Raw genomic sequence first — 17,579 nt, 5'->3', positions numbered from 1 at the left:
ATTCAGCCAAAGTGCCAAGGTCATGTGGAAAGACTGAGGAACTGTCGCAAATTGGAGAAGACTAAGGAGACATGATCACCAAACAGAATGTGGGGCCCTGGACTGAATTCTGGAGCCCAGAAAGGTCATTAGAAGGGAAATTTGTGAAATTCAAATAATGTCTCTAATTTACTTAATAGTATCGAACTAGAGTTATTTCCTGGTTTTGATAACTGTGCTATGTATGGTATGTAAGTTGTTGACATTACAGGAAGCTGGGTGAAGGGTATGCAGGAACTCCTTATACTATTTTTGAAACTTTTCTGTAAGTCTAAAATTACTTCAAAATAAAAACTTTAAAGTGAGGCTGAGCCATCCATATGTATTTACTTGGATGCTGATTCTAATTCCATTTTTCTTTCAAGAGAGATTTTTGAAATGTCCAAAATAGCATTGACTCTTACTGGTCAAAGATACTTCCTTTTTAACATCAGTAATGTAAGAAGATCCTTAAGTAAAATGTTACTTTCCTTGAGTCTCAGGATACAGGCGGTGTCTATGTGTTCTTTCCAGTGCAGGCAGACCTCTCTGATCTGGCTCATAAATGGTTCTAAAACTTGCATAATTCAGAAACCCTTGGGATTATGTTGCTAGGAGTCTTCTGTTCCTGCTAAGTTCTCCCTGAGCAAACAGGGATGAGGTAAATATTCAGTCAAAAATAATCAAATTTTAAATTGATGGAAACTGCTGTGACTACTGATAGTCGCACAGAATATACTGGTAGCTCAGGACAAAGTTAACTCAGGACCTACAAGGATATATTCACATCCATATACCTATACAACTGGTTTCACTTGCCAAAATATTATTATTATGCTTGTGATCATATGCAATATTTGAAGACAGTGTGGCGCTGTTTTCTGTTTTTCCTTGCTCAGTTCCCATCTTCTAGGAATGTATATAGGTTGACATAGCTGTCCTGTGACTATGCAGGCTGCTAAGGCCCCTGCCAGGAAATTTTTGTTAAAAAACTACACAAGGTGGTAAGTGGGGTGGGCAGATGTGATGGATGTTGACCCTTCATAATTAGATAATGACAGCACTTATATCCTTCCTGGATAACAAGTGGCAGATATCACACTGCTTCAAGTATAGAGGATAGAGAAGGCAATGGCACCCCACTCCAGTACTCTTGCCTGGAAAATCCCATGGACGGAGAAGCCTGGTAGGCTGCAGTCCATGGGGTCGCGAAGAGTCGGACACAACTGAGCAACTTTACTTTGACTTTTCACTTTCATGCATTGGAGAAGGAAATGGCAACCCACTCCAGTATTCCTGCCTATAGAAACCCAGGGATGGGGGAGCCTGATGGGCTGCTGTCTATGGGGTCGCACAGAGTCGGACACAACTGAACCGACTTAACAGAAGCAGCAGCAAGTATGGAGGAAGATAATATTGGCTATGAAAACAATCATAGATTTGGGGTTGGTATTTTCAGTGATGATCTTTTGTTAAAGTCAAGGGACAGTCACTAAAAATTCTAACCTAGATTAAATGTGAACTGTAATGTCAAGAATTTGGCACAGAATGGGTTAAGCAATACTTTCTGAAATCAATTGTGCCAAGTGGACTAGGCAACTGAGTTATAAGAAAAACAGCTACATATCAACATGAAATGAGACTCTTATGTAGCTGAAAATTAATCTATGGGCTGTGATGTCTAGATCTCTAACTGAAGATGGTGCAAGCTTCATCACTGAATACTCAACATTCATAGAGTGATAGGTCCAGCACTTCAGCACAATGCACAATTAGCCATCAAGCTTAACCTCCTTATTTTGCTAATATTCCCTCATTATGAGATGAGTATAGGATATTGTTAACTACTATGCCTATTATGAAGGCAAAGAACCATCATCATCTGGTAGAGTACTTAGTGCTAATGGAATCCTTATAAAAACCAAAAACCAAAAGCAGTCACCCAAAACTCATCAAGTGATTGCTTCAGTTATTTAACCACTGATGGAAGAATAAACAGTACACAGATACATTTCAAAAGTGTTTCAATCACAGAAACGCAAAGTGGGTAGTGAATGCTGCAGTAACCATCAAGGTATGTTATTTGTATATTGTAGATAGGGTAGTAGTACAACCCACTTAGGTCAACTGTTTTCATGCATATCATGGTATGGTTTTTGTGTATATCACGGATAAGGAATAATACAACAGGACTACAAAGCTTTTGTGCAGATATGGAACTGTAATGCATGTGCTATCTAAATGGCAAATTAATTTTTTTAAAAGGCATTGTATATTTGAAATTCTAAGATTTTCATTAAAATTTGAGAATGTACAGATTATGCAAATCGTCTTTATCCTGTGTGTCTGGTCATCAAGATTTTAACATATGAAAAATTATTTTAAAAATACTGGATACAGTGAGTAAACAGTGTATTTAAATAATTAAGTGGCTTATTAGTATTCATTGGCCAGTATCTATGTAGTTTTGTTTTTTTCCATGTGATGCTTTATTATTTCAAGAAAGGTAAAAACGTAACTGAAGCACAAAAAGGATTTGTGTAGTGTTTGGAGAAGGTGCTATAACGGATCTAACATGTGAAAAGTGGTTTGCAAAGTTTCATGTTTGAGATTTCTTGCTGAACGATAATTCCTGACCAGGTAGATCGACTGAAGTTGATAGTGATCAATTACTGAGAACAATCCAGGTGGAAGATAGCCAACATACTCAAAATCTATGTAGTTTTTGAGCTAAACATTTTCCAAGCTTTAAAGTGATAGTGCAGTATTGCATTTTGTTAACAATCATGCTCCATATTACTTTTCTTCAAAATGTTTCCATTATGGCATTCTTTTGCCTTTAAATGGGGAAATCAATGTGAACTATATCAATGATTAGTAAGATCAAACATCTCTTCCTGACAGATGCCTGAAAAGATAGAACTTACAAAGCCTGCAAGGAACTCTATTTGTAAGAGCAAGCCATAAAGACAGTGATACTTTGCTTGAGGATACGAGTATGGCCCTTTAAAACATGAATGTGTAGTTTTAAATAATAGAGCCTTAACTAAATAACTGTTTTGAAGAACTCCTAAAACAACAGTTTAGTTAATAGTAAGAAGGTAACTTTTCACTTAATTCACTTTTTGGGGGAGGAGGAGGGATGCCACTTGGCTAGTGGGATCTTCCCTGAGGAGGGACTGAATCTGGGGCCATGACATGAAAGCACCAGGTCCTAACCACTGGACGGCCAGGGAAGTCCTTAATTCATTTTTATAGTGATACATGGTTTTTCATTTATGTCATCTTATTGGAATCTCAGCAATACTCATGGAAGTTAGGGAGAGAAGAATTATCCATGCATTAGAAATGAAGCAACTCAAGCTTTGTTGGAAACAGTAGTGGGGCTGGAACTTCTGAAACAAGATACGTAAAGTGCCTAGTGCAGTGGTGGACCCTCTATATGGACTGGCTAAAAGACATGTCCTACCTCCCCTACCCCCAAACTAGTCCAGTGCTCTTTTCTATTCAAGGCACTGCCCAGACCTTGATTTAAGTAATACATAAATGATTTAAATAATATGTAAAATAATTACAGATGAAACGAGTGAAAATGAAATGAAGAAAACAAAATAAGCCCTTGAGTCAGAATATCTGCTACAAAAAAGAGCAATTCAGACATTTTCAATGTTAGGAGTTGCCATTATCTTTATAACTAGTGCCCATTCTTGAACTGGAATGGTTTGAAACAAAAACGAGCCATCAAAACATAAGCAAAAGTAACTACTTAAATAGGATGTCATGAAAAAATGTTTTCTGAATAAGTGATCATACAAAAGAATACATCTCTATTAGCCAATGCAGCCATAAATAAAAATGTTAATGAGATAAAATTGGTCTTGATGAAGTAAAACAGTATTCAGAAACTGAAAAGGTTCTTATTCATATTAATTCATTTTAACATATTTTGAAAAAAAATCTCAAATGTATCATAGCAAATCTTATTAGTTAAACGAGGAATCTACTACCATTTTTAACTCCTATGCTTTATTTATTTTTTTTTAATTTTTATTTTTACTTTATTTTACAATACTGTATTGGTTTTTCCATACATTGACATGAATCCGCCATGGGTGTACATGAGTTCCCAATCCTGAACCCCCCTCCCACCTCCCACCCCATATCATCTCTCTGGATCATCCTCGTGCACCAGCCCCAAGCATCCTGTATCCTGTATTGAACATAGAGTGGCGATTCGGTTTGTACATGCAAAGATGGGCTCGATAAAGGACAGAAATGGTAGGGACCTAACAGAAGCAGAAGATATGAAGAAGAGGTGGCAAGAATACACAGAAGAACTGTACAAAAAAGATCTTCAAGACCCAGATAATCATGATGATGTGATCACTCATCTAGAGCCAGACATCTTGGAATGTGAAGAAGTCAAGTGGGCCTTAGAAAGCATCACTACAAACAAAGCTAGTGGAGGTGATGGAATTCCAGTTGAGCTGTTTCAAATCCTGAAAGATGATGCTGTGAAAGTGTTGCACTCAATATGCCAGCAAATTTGGAAAACTCAGCAGTGGCCACAGGACTGGAAAAGGTCAGTTTTCATTCCAATCCCAAAGAAAGGCAATGCCAAAGAATGCTCAAACTACCGCACAATTGCACTCATCTCACACGCTAGTAAAGTAATGCTCAAAATTCTCCAAGCCAGGCTTCAGCAATACGTGAACTGTGAACTCCCTGATGTTCAAGCTGGTTTTAGAAAAGGCAGAGGAACCAGAGATCAAATTGCCAACATCCATTGGATCATGGAAAAAGCAAGAGAGTTCCAGAAGAACATCTATTTCTGCTTTATTGACTATGCCAAAGTCTTTGACTGTGTGGATCAAAATAAACTGTGCAAAATTCTGAAAGACATGGGAATATCAGACCACCTAAACTGCCTCTTGAGAAATCTGTATGCAGGTCAGGAAGCAACAGTTAGAACTGGACATGGAACAACAGACTGGTTCCAAATAGGAAAAGGAGTACATCAAGGCTGTATATTGTCACCCTGCTTATTTAACTTATATGCAGAGTACATCATGAGAAACGCTGGACTGGAAGAAACACAGGCTGGAATCAAGATTTCTGGGAGAAATATCAATAACCTCAGATATGCAGATGACACCACCCTTATGGCAGAAAGTGAAGAGGAGCTAAAAAGCCTCTTGATGAAAGTGAAAGAGGAGAGTGAAAAAGTTGGCTTAAAGCTCAACATTCAGAAAACGAAGATCATGGCATCCGGTCCCATCACTCCATGGGAAATAGATGGGGAAACAGTGGAAACAGTGTCAGACTTTATTTTTTGGGGCTCCAAAATCAGTGCAGATGGTAACTGCAGCCATGAAATTAAAAGACGCTTACTCCTTGGAAGAAAAGTTATGACCAACCTAGACAGCATATTCAAAAGCAGAGACATTACTTTGCCAACAAAGGTCCGTCTAGTCAAGGCTATGGTTTTTCCTGTGGTCATGTATCGAAGTGAGAGTTGGACTGTGAAGAAGGCTGAGCGCTGAAGAATTGATGCTTTTGAACTGTGGTGTTGGAGAAGACTCTTGAGAGTCCCTTGGACTGCAAGGAGATCCAACTGGTCCATTCTGAAGGAGATCAGCCCTGGGATTTCTTTGGAAGGAATGATGCTGAAGCTGAAACTCCAGTACTTTGGCCACCTCATGGGAAGAGTTGACTCACTGGAAAAGACCCTGGTGCTGGGAGGAATTGGGGGCAGGAGGAGAAGGGGACGACAGAGGATGAGATGGCTAGATGGCATCACGGACTCGATGGACGTGAATCTGAGTGAACTCCGGGAGTTGGTGATGGACAGGGAGGCCTGGCGTGCTGCGATTCATGGGGTCGCAAAGAGTCGGACATGACTGAGCGACTGAACTGACTGACTGACTGACCCTTAATTTAAGGATAACCATGAATAAAACATGGAAATCGGTATATTTTTTGTTCTGTAATCATATATGTTCTATTCTATATAATATCTCATCCTCCCTTATATTTTGTTTGTACTCTACTACATAATATTCAGGTTTGATAACCTTGGCAATAAAACTTTCCTTATAAAATGTGCTCACAAATCTGAAATTGGTCAATCAGCTGTTTAGGAAGAAAATGATATGAACCTAGTATTGTAGCAGTAAGTTCAAGTTAAAGGTTCCAAATAGGCTTTGACTAAGAAAATTCAAAATGCCATCATTTTCCTCCTGGATGATAAGATTTTCACATTTTACTCTCTCCATCTGACTTTATTTACCCTCTGATTCGTCCCTGCCAAGTATCTTTTGGTAACATAGATAACAAGCTATTTCAGTAAGGACTTCTTTAAGTTAATATGAGGATTATAATCACTGCATTAAACATCTAAATAATAAATACAGAAGTAAAGTAAAGCAAGGCTATAGTTTCTCCTGCAAAAATTCTTGAACTTTTTTCTCTGCCTATCTTGGTCAGTGAGTTTGATGGGTGTGCTTTAGTCTGGCCTAGTTCTACAAATACAAAGTCTCCATCCTGCCTTAAAAAACAAACATCACTTTCATACTATTATTAACTTGACTAATTTCAAAGTACAACATATTTCAAAATGCCCAGAAATCAACAAGTGTCGATTTTAAATGATGTGCATTTAGATGAGACTCACCTTTAGAGAATCAAAACAAGCCACCACACGACCATTTTCCACATGGCAAATTCTTGGCGGATGGGCAAACTTGCAATCTGCATCAGCTCGAGAGCAGGTTCCTCTCTGAAATTCTCTACACACTTCCAAAGTCAGCCACTTGGCATCACGAACCAGGGCAATACTGACAGCCGTCATGTTGAAAGCAAACTTAAAATCAAGTACACCCTCTCTAGAGCACTATTAGTGCTATTGTTGAAAGGTTAAAAATAAATTCAAGCTAAATGTGAAGAGCTAACAGGTTGCTTTGGTGAAATGCTTCTTTGTTAGCACTTAGGGTTGAATTTAAGTCAAATTTGGTCTGAGTGGTCAAACAAAAAGCTCACCGTAAAATAAAAATTGTATTGGAATAACTAAAAATCAAATTAGAGACCAACTCCTAAGAAGGCAACTGTCAACGTTAAGATATTGAGTGTTTTGTTTCTCCTCTGCCAAAGTTACTTCAAATAACTGGCAGAATTTCAAAAGGATTCTGTGCTCTCCAGTTGATGTTTTCAATTATTCTTACAAAAGAGCATATGCTGCTGGCTGCCCGTCAATTTGTGGAATGGTCTCAGATCAAGGGGAGAAAAGGTTTTCTCCCTATATCTTGGATTTAAAGATTAAGATTGGTAGGATGTTACAACTGCAAGAGTTTTCTTTTGGTCGCAAAATCAGGAGGAGAGAAAATGACTATGAAAATTGAGAAAATTTGGCAGGGTGCAGGGTGCGGAGAGGTGGCAGTGCTGATGGTAGGGAGAGGGGTTTAGAAAGAGACAGCTCTGAGGTGGAATCCAAGCTGCAGCGTTTTCAGAAAAGGCACTTTCCAGAAACCTGCAAAAATAAAATAAATTAAAATTAGCTAATATAACACAATGCTTTTGTTTAAAACTCTAGATTTGGAAAAGCAGTAACATAACCTCTTTGAAACAGGAAGCATCTAGATACTGGGGCTTCCCCAGTCACTCAGCAGTAAAGAAACTGCCTGCAATGCAGGAGCCACAGGAGACACAGGTTCAATCCCTGGGTCAGGCAGATCCCCTGGAGGAGGAAATGGTAACCCACTCCAGTATTACTGTCTGGAGAATCCCATGGACAGAGGAGCCTGGTGGGCTGTAGTCCATAGGGTCGCAAAGAGTCGGACATGACTGCGCAACTAAGCACACACGCATTCATCTACATACTGACGGTGCAGCGCAGCACAGTCAGCGGTTGTCAGTAAGAAGGCCATTTCCCAGTGTAGAATTCCACATAGCAAAAGAAAGCCACCTCTTTGACTTACTGTTGAAATATAAGACTTGGCAACAGCCCAATTAAAAAGAAAAAAAGACTGTTGCATTTTGATCTGTTTGGGGGCAGAAATTCATTTGGGGTTCCACTGCACAGAAAATGCCACACCCTGACATGACATCCCTTTATGCACCTTTAGACACCTGTGTGTCTCCAGCTTTTAGAGGCTACCAAAGGCCTACCATTAAACTGGCTTTACTATGGTCTGGTTGAAGGCTTGTTCTGCCCTCAGAATCCAGAAATCAGAAAGAGGACACTGTGTACTTGAAATGTAAATTGTTGATGATCACATGAAACAGTCATGACATAACTAGCTGGAGGCCCACTGCAAATGAGGCAGGGGAAAGATTGTGAAATGTAAAATGTGCTTCAAGAAAGAAACCCTCGAAATGATGCTGGATTTATTTTTTTTCTGTGTACGCTCTATTAGTTCTCAGTCTTTATGAAGGGATATTGAGAAACTCAGAAGTAAGTTTCAGTGTGGACAAATAAGTGAGACAGAACGCACTGTTCCATACACTGGTCATATATTAAATACTGTGCAGTTTTAGGGTTTGCACTTCAACCCACTGTCAACCAGCAACGATTTCCAGAAACTCAGCTGAGAAGATAACTGTTAATTTATCAGCATGAACACGTACCAAAATTAACTGGGATCTTCTAAAGCCAAAGTAAGCTCTGAGTATCAGACAAATCAACTAATTGTTAACCCATCAAAAAAGCAGTATGAAAGTTCTTGAAAACATTTCATTTACTTTTTTTTAATATAAATTTATTTATTTTAATTGGAGGTTAATTAGGTTACAATATTGTATTGGTTTTGCCATACATCAACATGAATCCGCCACAGGTATACACGTGTTCCCCATCCTGAACCCCCCTCCCTCCTCCCTCCCCGTACCAGCCCTCTGAGTCATCCCAGTGCACCAGCCCCAAGCATCCAGTATCATGCATCGAACCTGGACTGGCGATTCGCTTCATATATGATATTATACATGTTTCAATGTGATAACCCTGTATGTGAAACAGCAAAAGAGACACAGATGTATAGAACAGTCTTTTGGACTCGTTTACTTTTTTAAACAGTTTCTTCAGTAATTTTACAGAATCTGAATTTTACAGGATCTGGTTTATCTTTACATTCACCTGATTTTTCAGATACCATTAGGAAATTAAATATACGGAAAATCCAAGCTTATCCATTTAACAGCAAAACGTGTTTCTCTAAGTCATTCTTAAACATATTATATGTAGTGTTGCCTTCTTAAAAAGTACTGAGCATAATTGGACCTCTGGTTGAAGACTTGGGGTTATAAATGTCCTGGGAAGTATTATAGTTCCCTTTCAGTAGCAGAGTGTTAATTGTCACTTCTACTGTAACTTCCCTTCTTGCCACAGTATCTGCCATGGTGGACTGTCCAGCTCCTTTCTGGACTACATAATCATGAATGTTAAATAAGAGCTAGTTATTCGCTATATGAGAATCTGGGGACAAAGTACCAGGCTTTCCTGCAGAGGGTGTGTGGTGTGTGACTACTCTTACAGATTTGGAAACCCTTTTGCAATATGTTCCATGCAGTATGTTCTGGCCCGTTAAGGTTGTCAGGTGAATGACCTCTAGAAAAACATTTAAAGTATATTCTTTAATTTAAACAGCCAGATTGGGAAATACAAATGAAAACCACAAAGTGATACCACTTCATATCCATTCAGTTCAGTTCCGTTCAGTTCAGTCGCTCAGTCGTGTCTGACTCTTTGTGACCCCATGAATCGCAGCACACCAGGCCTCCCTGTCCATCACCATCTCCCGGAGTTCACTCAGACTCATGTCCATCGAGTCAGTGATGCCATCCAGCCATCTCATCCTCGGTCGTCCCCTTCTCCTCCTGCCCCCAATCCCTCCCAGCACCAGGGTCTTTTCTAATGAGTCAACTCTTCGCATGAGGTGGCCAAAATATTGGAGTTTCAGCTTTAGCATCATTCCTTCCAAAGAAATCCCAGGGCTGATCTCCTTCAGAATGGATTGGTTGGATCTCCTTGCAGTCCAAGGGACTCTCAAGAGTCTTCTCCAACACCACAGTTCAAAAGCATCAATTCTTTGGCGCTCAGCCTTCTTCACAGTCCAACTCTCACATCCATACATGACTACTGGAAAAACCATAGCCTTGACTAAACAGACCTTAGTCGGCAAAGTAATGTCTCTGCTTTTGAATATGCTATCTAAGTTGGTCATGACTTTTCTTCCAAGGAGTAAGCGTCTTTTAATTTCATGGCTGCAGTCACCATCTGCAGTGATTTTGGAGCCCCCCAAAATAAAGTCAGACACTGTTTCCACTGTTTCCCCATCTATTTCCCATGGAGTGATGGGACGGGATGCCATGATCTTCGTTTTCTGAATGTTGAGCTTTAAGCCAACTTTTTCACTCTCCTCTTTCACTTTTATCAAGAGGCTTTTTAGTTCCTCTTCACTTTCTGCCATAAGGGTGGTGTCATCTGCATATCTGAGGTTATTGATATTTCTCCCGGCAATCTTGATTCCAGCTTGTGTTTCTTCCAGTCCAGCATTTCTCATGATGTACTCTGCATATAAGTTAAATAAGCAGGGTGACAATATACAGCCTTAGGATGGCTAAAATAAAAAAGAGAGAAAAACTGGAGAAACTGAGGCTGTTGAACATTGGTGGTAGGAATGTAAAATAGTGCAGCTGCTGTGGCAAGCAGTCTGACGGTTCCTCAAAATGTTAAACAGTTACCATATGACCGAGCAGTTCTATGCCTAGGTATAAACGCAGAAGAACTGAAAGCAGGGTCTTGAAGACATATTTGTACACTCATGTTCATAGCAGCACTATTCACAGTAGCCAAGAGGTTGATCCGTCCATCAGCAGATGGGTGGATATACAAAATGTGATATATCCACACAATGAAATATTATTCTATCCTAAAAAGGAATAAAGTATTGACACATGCCACAACATGAATGAACCTTGAAAAAATGATGCTAAGTGGAAGAAGCCAGTCATGATGGCCCCATGTTGTATGATTCCATTTATATTAAATCCTGAGTCAGAAAGCAAGTTAATGGTTTTAAGAGCCTGGAGAAGAGAAGAAAGTGGAGTGACTACTGAATGTGTATAGGGTCTCCTTTGAGGGCGATGAAAATATTCTGGAATTAGATAGTGGTGATGGCTGTACAATTTTCAAATATACTAAAAGCCCATTCACTAAACTGTATACTTTAAATGAGTGAACTGGACAGTATGTGAATTATATGTTGAAAAAGCTGTTTATTAAGTCTAAAGACACACGACAACAAAAAAATCTCACAGGTGATAGAATTGGCTACCCTAGTCTTTTCTTTCTTAGATTCTTCTTAGGCACAAATTCTTCTAAGTAGTATTCCTAAGTTGAACTTCAAGAGTAAATTCATTTCTACATTTGTATTATAGAAAGTACTTCTAAAGGAGTATGTCCTGTGAGTTTTTAAGTTTATATTTAAAGAAGTAGTCAAATTTAGTCCCATAACTAAATCATATAGATTGCCTAAATACATTTGAAAGAAAAAATAACAAAAAAGTATATCTATATAATAATTTTTTTCTCAGTGCGTAAGACAGTGAGTGAAGTTCTGAAGGAAGATTTTTTCCTATCGGTCTATCAACTACAGAAACAATAATGAATAATAAATTTGAACTTTAAACTTTGACAAAGGAAAAATACAAACAGGAACTGAACTCTGGCCATGCATTTTATATACGACAGAGGGAATGGGAGAAGGAATTTTCTTCATTTTTAAAATTGGCCTGTAACCTCTGATGGGCCCCTGGCCAGTTCCTCAAAACATTTCCAGCCAGAACTTGTCTGCATGTCTTCCTTCAGACTGAAACTATTTTTGGAGCTGGCACAGAACCAGCTAGGTGCAACAACTAAAAACAGCTGGTGTGACAGTGCAGAGACGTTCCCTCATGCAGCTTTGCTCATCTGTGTATAAAAGCCGGGCGTGAGGGAGTCCATTGTAAAAATCAACTTTGGGAGACAACACAACTTTATCTTCACTACTTTAGACTTGAGTAATAGGAATGCAATTTTGCTTTTCATGATTCTAAGGAAGAACTTAAAAAGTTACCATTTCTTAGTACATTTGTACTTGTATAGTATTTGCAGCTCACAAGTGTTTTTATCTCATTGATCTTTGGAGCCCTAAAAAATACTCTACAGCATAGGAGATAACCCAAAAAAGACCAGTGAAAGAAATGAAGTTCAAGGAGGTTAAATTATTTATCTGAAGTTACAAAGCCTTTAGTGGTAGAAGCACAGCTCCTGGCAAGATTCTCTGACTCTAAATCTCATGCTTAGATCCTGGTAGAGAAATGTAGCCATTTCCTATCTCTTATCTCTCTTAGGAATCTTTAACAAGGAAAATCAAGCATTTCTCTGTAGTACTTATGATTCCTTCTCAAAGTTATGTTCACACATATTGTAGTGCCATCTTCATAATATCTCCAAGTTGTGCTATACCAACATTTATCCATGTCTACCATGTGTTCTAGATGTGGAACAAGACAGATAAGGTCTCTGCTGTCATGGAACTTCCTATGATCATTTAAATAGAGAAGAAACAAAAGGCCTAGTGAAGTAGAATGATTATGAGAGTTTATGAAGGGCTGGAAGCAGACCCTAGGTATTCTAACATGGGGCTCCAATTTACCCATGAATGGTACACCAAGCACTGTAACTTAACGACATTCTTAAACACACACTCAAAACATTATTGAATAGAAACAAGTCACTAAAAGCAGTATCCCAGGAATTACCAAGTTTTACTGCCTTTAGGATTCTTCTTGAAGAGAGTACTACTGTTCCCATTTTATAGATGGAGAAACAGAGGTTGGGAAGGGTTGAATCTTGCACAACTTCATGTAGCTACCATCAAAACATGGTTCAAACCCACCAGTCTTGAGACCAGAGCCCACTTTCTTAATCATGTCACAATATTGTATCTCTCTTATGGTACGGATCACACTTTTATTATAGGCTCTTAACTTTTCTCCCTTATTAGATTGTAAATTCCATAAAAATAGAGACCATGTCTTACTTAGTTTTTCTCATTTCAAATTAGAGCATTTAAGCATTTCTTGGGATTCTTACTGTGAAAGATCAAAGATTAAATGGTAACTAACCCTTTCAAGCAAGGAGTTTTGTCACTTGAGCACCTTCTACGCTGACTGAGCTTTGGCCACCTCTGTCAGTTTCATATCTATTAGACGCATAAAATCGAGTATTTTCTCATAATTCTAGCTTTCAAGTTGAAGTATTAATATTTGAAATTCTTGATATATACAGCACTCAGTTTCCATAAGAAATGGTCTATTACTGCTTTTTTGATAGCAACAATATCTTATCTTGGATTTTTTTAAAATGTCATGATTATTTTGATAGGGACTGCATTAAATCTGTAGATTTCTTTGGGTAGCATGGCCAATTTTTCCAATACAAGAGCATGGGATATCTTTCTATGTCTTTAAATCATCTTCAATTCCCTTTATCAATTTTTATAGTTTTCAGAATAAAGTCTTCTATTTCCTTGGTCAGGTTTATTCCTAAGTATTTTTTCATGTGATTTTTAAAGGAGATTTTTTTTTTAGAGAATTGGACCAAATAATCCTAAAATTAATATAGAGCCATAAAAGACCCCAAATTGCCACAGTAATCTTGAAGAAAAAGAAAAAAGCTGGAGGTATCATGCTCCCTGACTTTAGGCTATACTATAAAGCTACAGTAATCAAAACAGTATGGTACTGACATAGAAACAGACACATGTACCAATGGAACAGAATAGAGAGCAAGAAAATAAACTGACACACCTATAGTCAATTAATTTTCAACAAAGGAGGCAAGAAGATACAATGGAAAAGACAGTTTCACTGCAGCACTATTTACAATAGCCAAGATAAAGAAAAAGTCCAAGTGCCCATCAACAGGTGACTGGATAAAGAAAATGTGGTGTGTATATATGTGTATATATGTGTGTGCTTAGTCACTTAGCCATGTCAGACTCTTTGCAACCCCATGGGCTGTAGGATGCCAGGCTGCTCTGTCCAAGGAGATTCTCCAGGCAAGAATACTAGAATGGGTTGCCATATTCTCCTCCAGGGGATCTTCCCAACCCAGGGATCAAACCCAGGTCTCCTACATTGTATATACATATATATACATACATAATGGCATACTACTGAACCATAAAAAATGAAATATTGCCATTTTCAGCAACATGGATGGACCTAGAGAGTAGTCTATTAAGTGAAAAAAGACAGAGAAAGACAAATATCATATATCACTTATATATGGAATTTAATATATGATATAAATGAACTTATTTATAAAACAGAAACAGACTCACAGACATAGAAAACTAACTTACGGTTACCAAAGGGGAAAGGGATGGGAAGAGATAAATTAGAAGTTTAGGATTAGCAGATACAAACTACTATACATAAACAGATAAACAACAAGGTCCTACTGTATAGCATAGGGAATCATATTCAATATCTTATATAAGCTATAGTGGAAAAGAATATGAAAAAAATATATATATATATTACATATATTGAAAGGTTCACATATTTTCTCATAGAATTTTTCTTGATGGTAAAACAAAATTAGTAAATATTTTCAACTGATACTATGGAAATAGCACCTTGCTCCTGAGTGGCATGCAAGGTCACTGACAGCAGCTACTTTTGCCCTCACTTTTTCCTATATTTTCCTCATCTCCTCCTTTCTTTTGCCTTCCCTTCACAAGTCAGCACATAACACAGAAACAATGCCAATGCCTGGTCCAGAAGATCACAAAGATGTTCTCTGGCAGCTAAAGCAATATCTCAAGAGGCATTTCTTTAAATGCATTTATCAACCTCCTGATTAAACAACGAAAACAATGTTTTCTTTCTTTCCATTTTAAGCTTTCCTTACATCTGTATTACCTAGGAATTCCTTGTGGCCATTTATTTTGGTTCTATGAATATATGACATGCCTGCCACACACTGCTTGAATTGGCAGGCTGACAAAGTTTAAAAGCTTTCAAGTTTTCGAATTTGCTTCAAGTTCTATTTCCTTCACATGTTTTGCTTAGTGGTCCACCAACCTGTGTTCTTTAAGCATATGAGAGGTCCTCAGATCTACAGATGGAAACCATGATTTCACAAGCATCTGATGGAAAACTGAGTTTTCTATCCGAACAAAAAAATAAGTCTCTAAAAATAAGGATATTTCACCTATGTGCAGAACTTTTTCATTAAGCTTTTATTAAAAAAAAAAAGCCTCACTGAATTTTTTTCACAATATTCCCAGGATAATAACTTTATCTTTTAAAAAAGTCAGGTTAAGTCAAATTATTCTATTTCATAAAGCAATTAAAAGACCCACCTCAGTTCATACACTGATCATAAAAGGGAAAAAAAAAAACAGGTGCTACAGTGTCTCTTTCAAACATACCTCTGGCAAAATATGTGATTGGTTTTGTTGGTCAGAGGAGTTCATCTTTTTTTTTTTTAAGATATATCTCTTTAAAAATAATATATTAAATTATGAGAACTTGCTAATAAATGCCATGTAAATATTTAAAACTAATCCAGTTTAACATAAAAACAACCTAAAACTGGATTCTAAACACAGTTGTTATTTAAAAGCACTGGTTAATTGCTTATGTCTATGGGACAGAAATCCCAGAGCCACTAAAAGATAACAAAAAAACTGCATTTAAAATTGAAGACAACAGAAACTTAATATATTTGGAAATTTAAACCCTATAATGTTCAAGCATTTGAGATGAAAGAAATACAAAATGTCACAAGACTGATTGCATTTAATATGTACAGGGTGATTTTGCTGAAGATTCATTCAACAAATATTTATTGGACATCCAATTGACCTAGGCAGTGATCCAGGTGCTGGGGATGCAAAGGTGAACAAGATTAAATCCTGGTCCTGAGAATTGTACATTCAATTGGTTGGCAATGAATGGAGATGGGAGGGTGGCGAAAATAAAAAATCGTACCATCATTCATTTTATCTATTTAAAAAATACCTATTATGATTCCCTAAAGTTCAAACAAATGAGGTCTTTAAAAACATTCATGTGGAATAATAAATGTTGGTGAAGATGTGGAAAAAAGAGAACCCTTGTACATTGTCAGTGGAAATGTAAATTGGTGCAGCCACTGTGGAGAACAGTATGGAGGTTCCTCAAACTAAAAATAGAACTGCCATATGATCCAGAAAATCCTGGGTATATATCCCAAGAAACTGAAAACACTAGTTTGAAAATGTACATGCACCCCCAATGCTCAAAGGAGCATTATTTACAACAGTCAAGTTATGGAAACAACCTAAGTGTCCATCGACAGATGAATGGATAAAGAAAACGTGGAACACATATACAGTGGAATACAACTCAGCCAGAAAAAGGAATGAAATGTTAGTCCAACATGGATGGACTTAGAGGGTATTAAGCTTAGTGAAATGAGTTAGAGAAATACTGTACGTTACCACTTGTATATGGAATAAAAACATTAAATCAGTGTATGTATCAAAAAAGCAGACTCACATAACACAAAGGAGTGTTTGCCACTGGGGAGAGGGAAGTGAGTGAGTGAAGTCGCTCAGTCGTGTCCGACTCTTTGCGACCCCGTGAACTGTAGCCCACCAGGCTCCTCTGTCCATGGGATTCTCTAGGCAAGAATATCGGAGTAGGTTGCCATTCTCTTCTCCAGGGGAACTTCCCGACCCAGGGATTGAACCCAGGTCTCCCGCATTGCAGGCAGACGCTTTAACCTCTGAGCCACCAGGGAAGCCCGGGGAGAGGGAAGGGGAGGGGGCAATTTAGGGGTAGGGGGTTAAGAGCTAGAGACTATTATGCATAAAATGAGCTATAAGAAGATATTGTACAGCACAGGGAATATAGGCAATATTTTATAACAGCTATAAACAGAGTACAATCTTTCAAAAATTGTGAATCACTATGTTGTATACCTGAAACTTTTATATTAATACCATAAATCCACTATATCTCAGTAAATAAATTTAAAAAATAATTCATGTGGGAAAATATCAGTTAATCAACAAATATTCATTATGTCCACCAACTATAGGCACAGACTTAAGTCATGCACATCGGGGGAACCAGATGAGTTTAAAACACTGCCTGTACTCAACAAACCTCTACTGAGTTTGGGAGATACGAACAACACGATATGAAATAAAAGCAAACAATGTAGACAACTGGGGCTTTCCACGTGTCTCAGTGGTAGAGAATCCACCTGCCAAGCAGGAAACACAGCAAACACTGGGTCAGTCTCTGGGTGGGAATGATCCCCTGGAGAAGAGAATGGCAAACCACTACAGTCTTCTTGCCTGGGAAATCCCATGGACAAAGGAGCCTGGTGGGCTATATGGTTCTTGGAGTCACAAAGAGTCCGGACACAACTTAGTGACTAAACATCAGCAGCAGTAATGTAGACAATTAACGGCAAAATTCAATGACGTTGACAACAAATGGGATGAGAGTTCTGAGAAGAGGAT

General features: G+C 38.1%; 1 protein-coding gene across 12 annotated transcripts in view; it reads right to left on the bottom strand.

Moving 5' to 3' along the window:
- MBNL3 (muscleblind like splicing regulator 3) overlaps positions 1 to 17,579 on the bottom strand; it is a 121,592-nt gene that overhangs the window by 59,008 nt on the left and 45,005 nt on the right. For all 12 annotated transcript variants that reach the window (XM_070290727.1, XM_070290731.1, XM_070290729.1 and 9 more), the window contains exon 2: positions 6,692 to 7,543. In XM_070290727.1, coding sequence (XP_070146828.1) covers positions 6,692 to 6,868 — 177 coding nt within the window. In that variant the 5' untranslated portion in view covers positions 6,869 to 7,543. The remainder of the gene's footprint in view (positions 1 to 6,691; positions 7,544 to 17,579) is intronic.

This window comes from Ovis canadensis, chromosome X, assembly GCF_042477335.2.
Source record: "Ovis canadensis isolate MfBH-ARS-UI-01 breed Bighorn chromosome X, ARS-UI_OviCan_v2, whole genome shotgun sequence".
Taxonomy (NCBI): Eukaryota; Metazoa; Chordata; class Mammalia; order Artiodactyla; family Bovidae; genus Ovis; species Ovis canadensis.
This window is presented reverse-complemented; position numbering and strand designations above follow the sequence as displayed.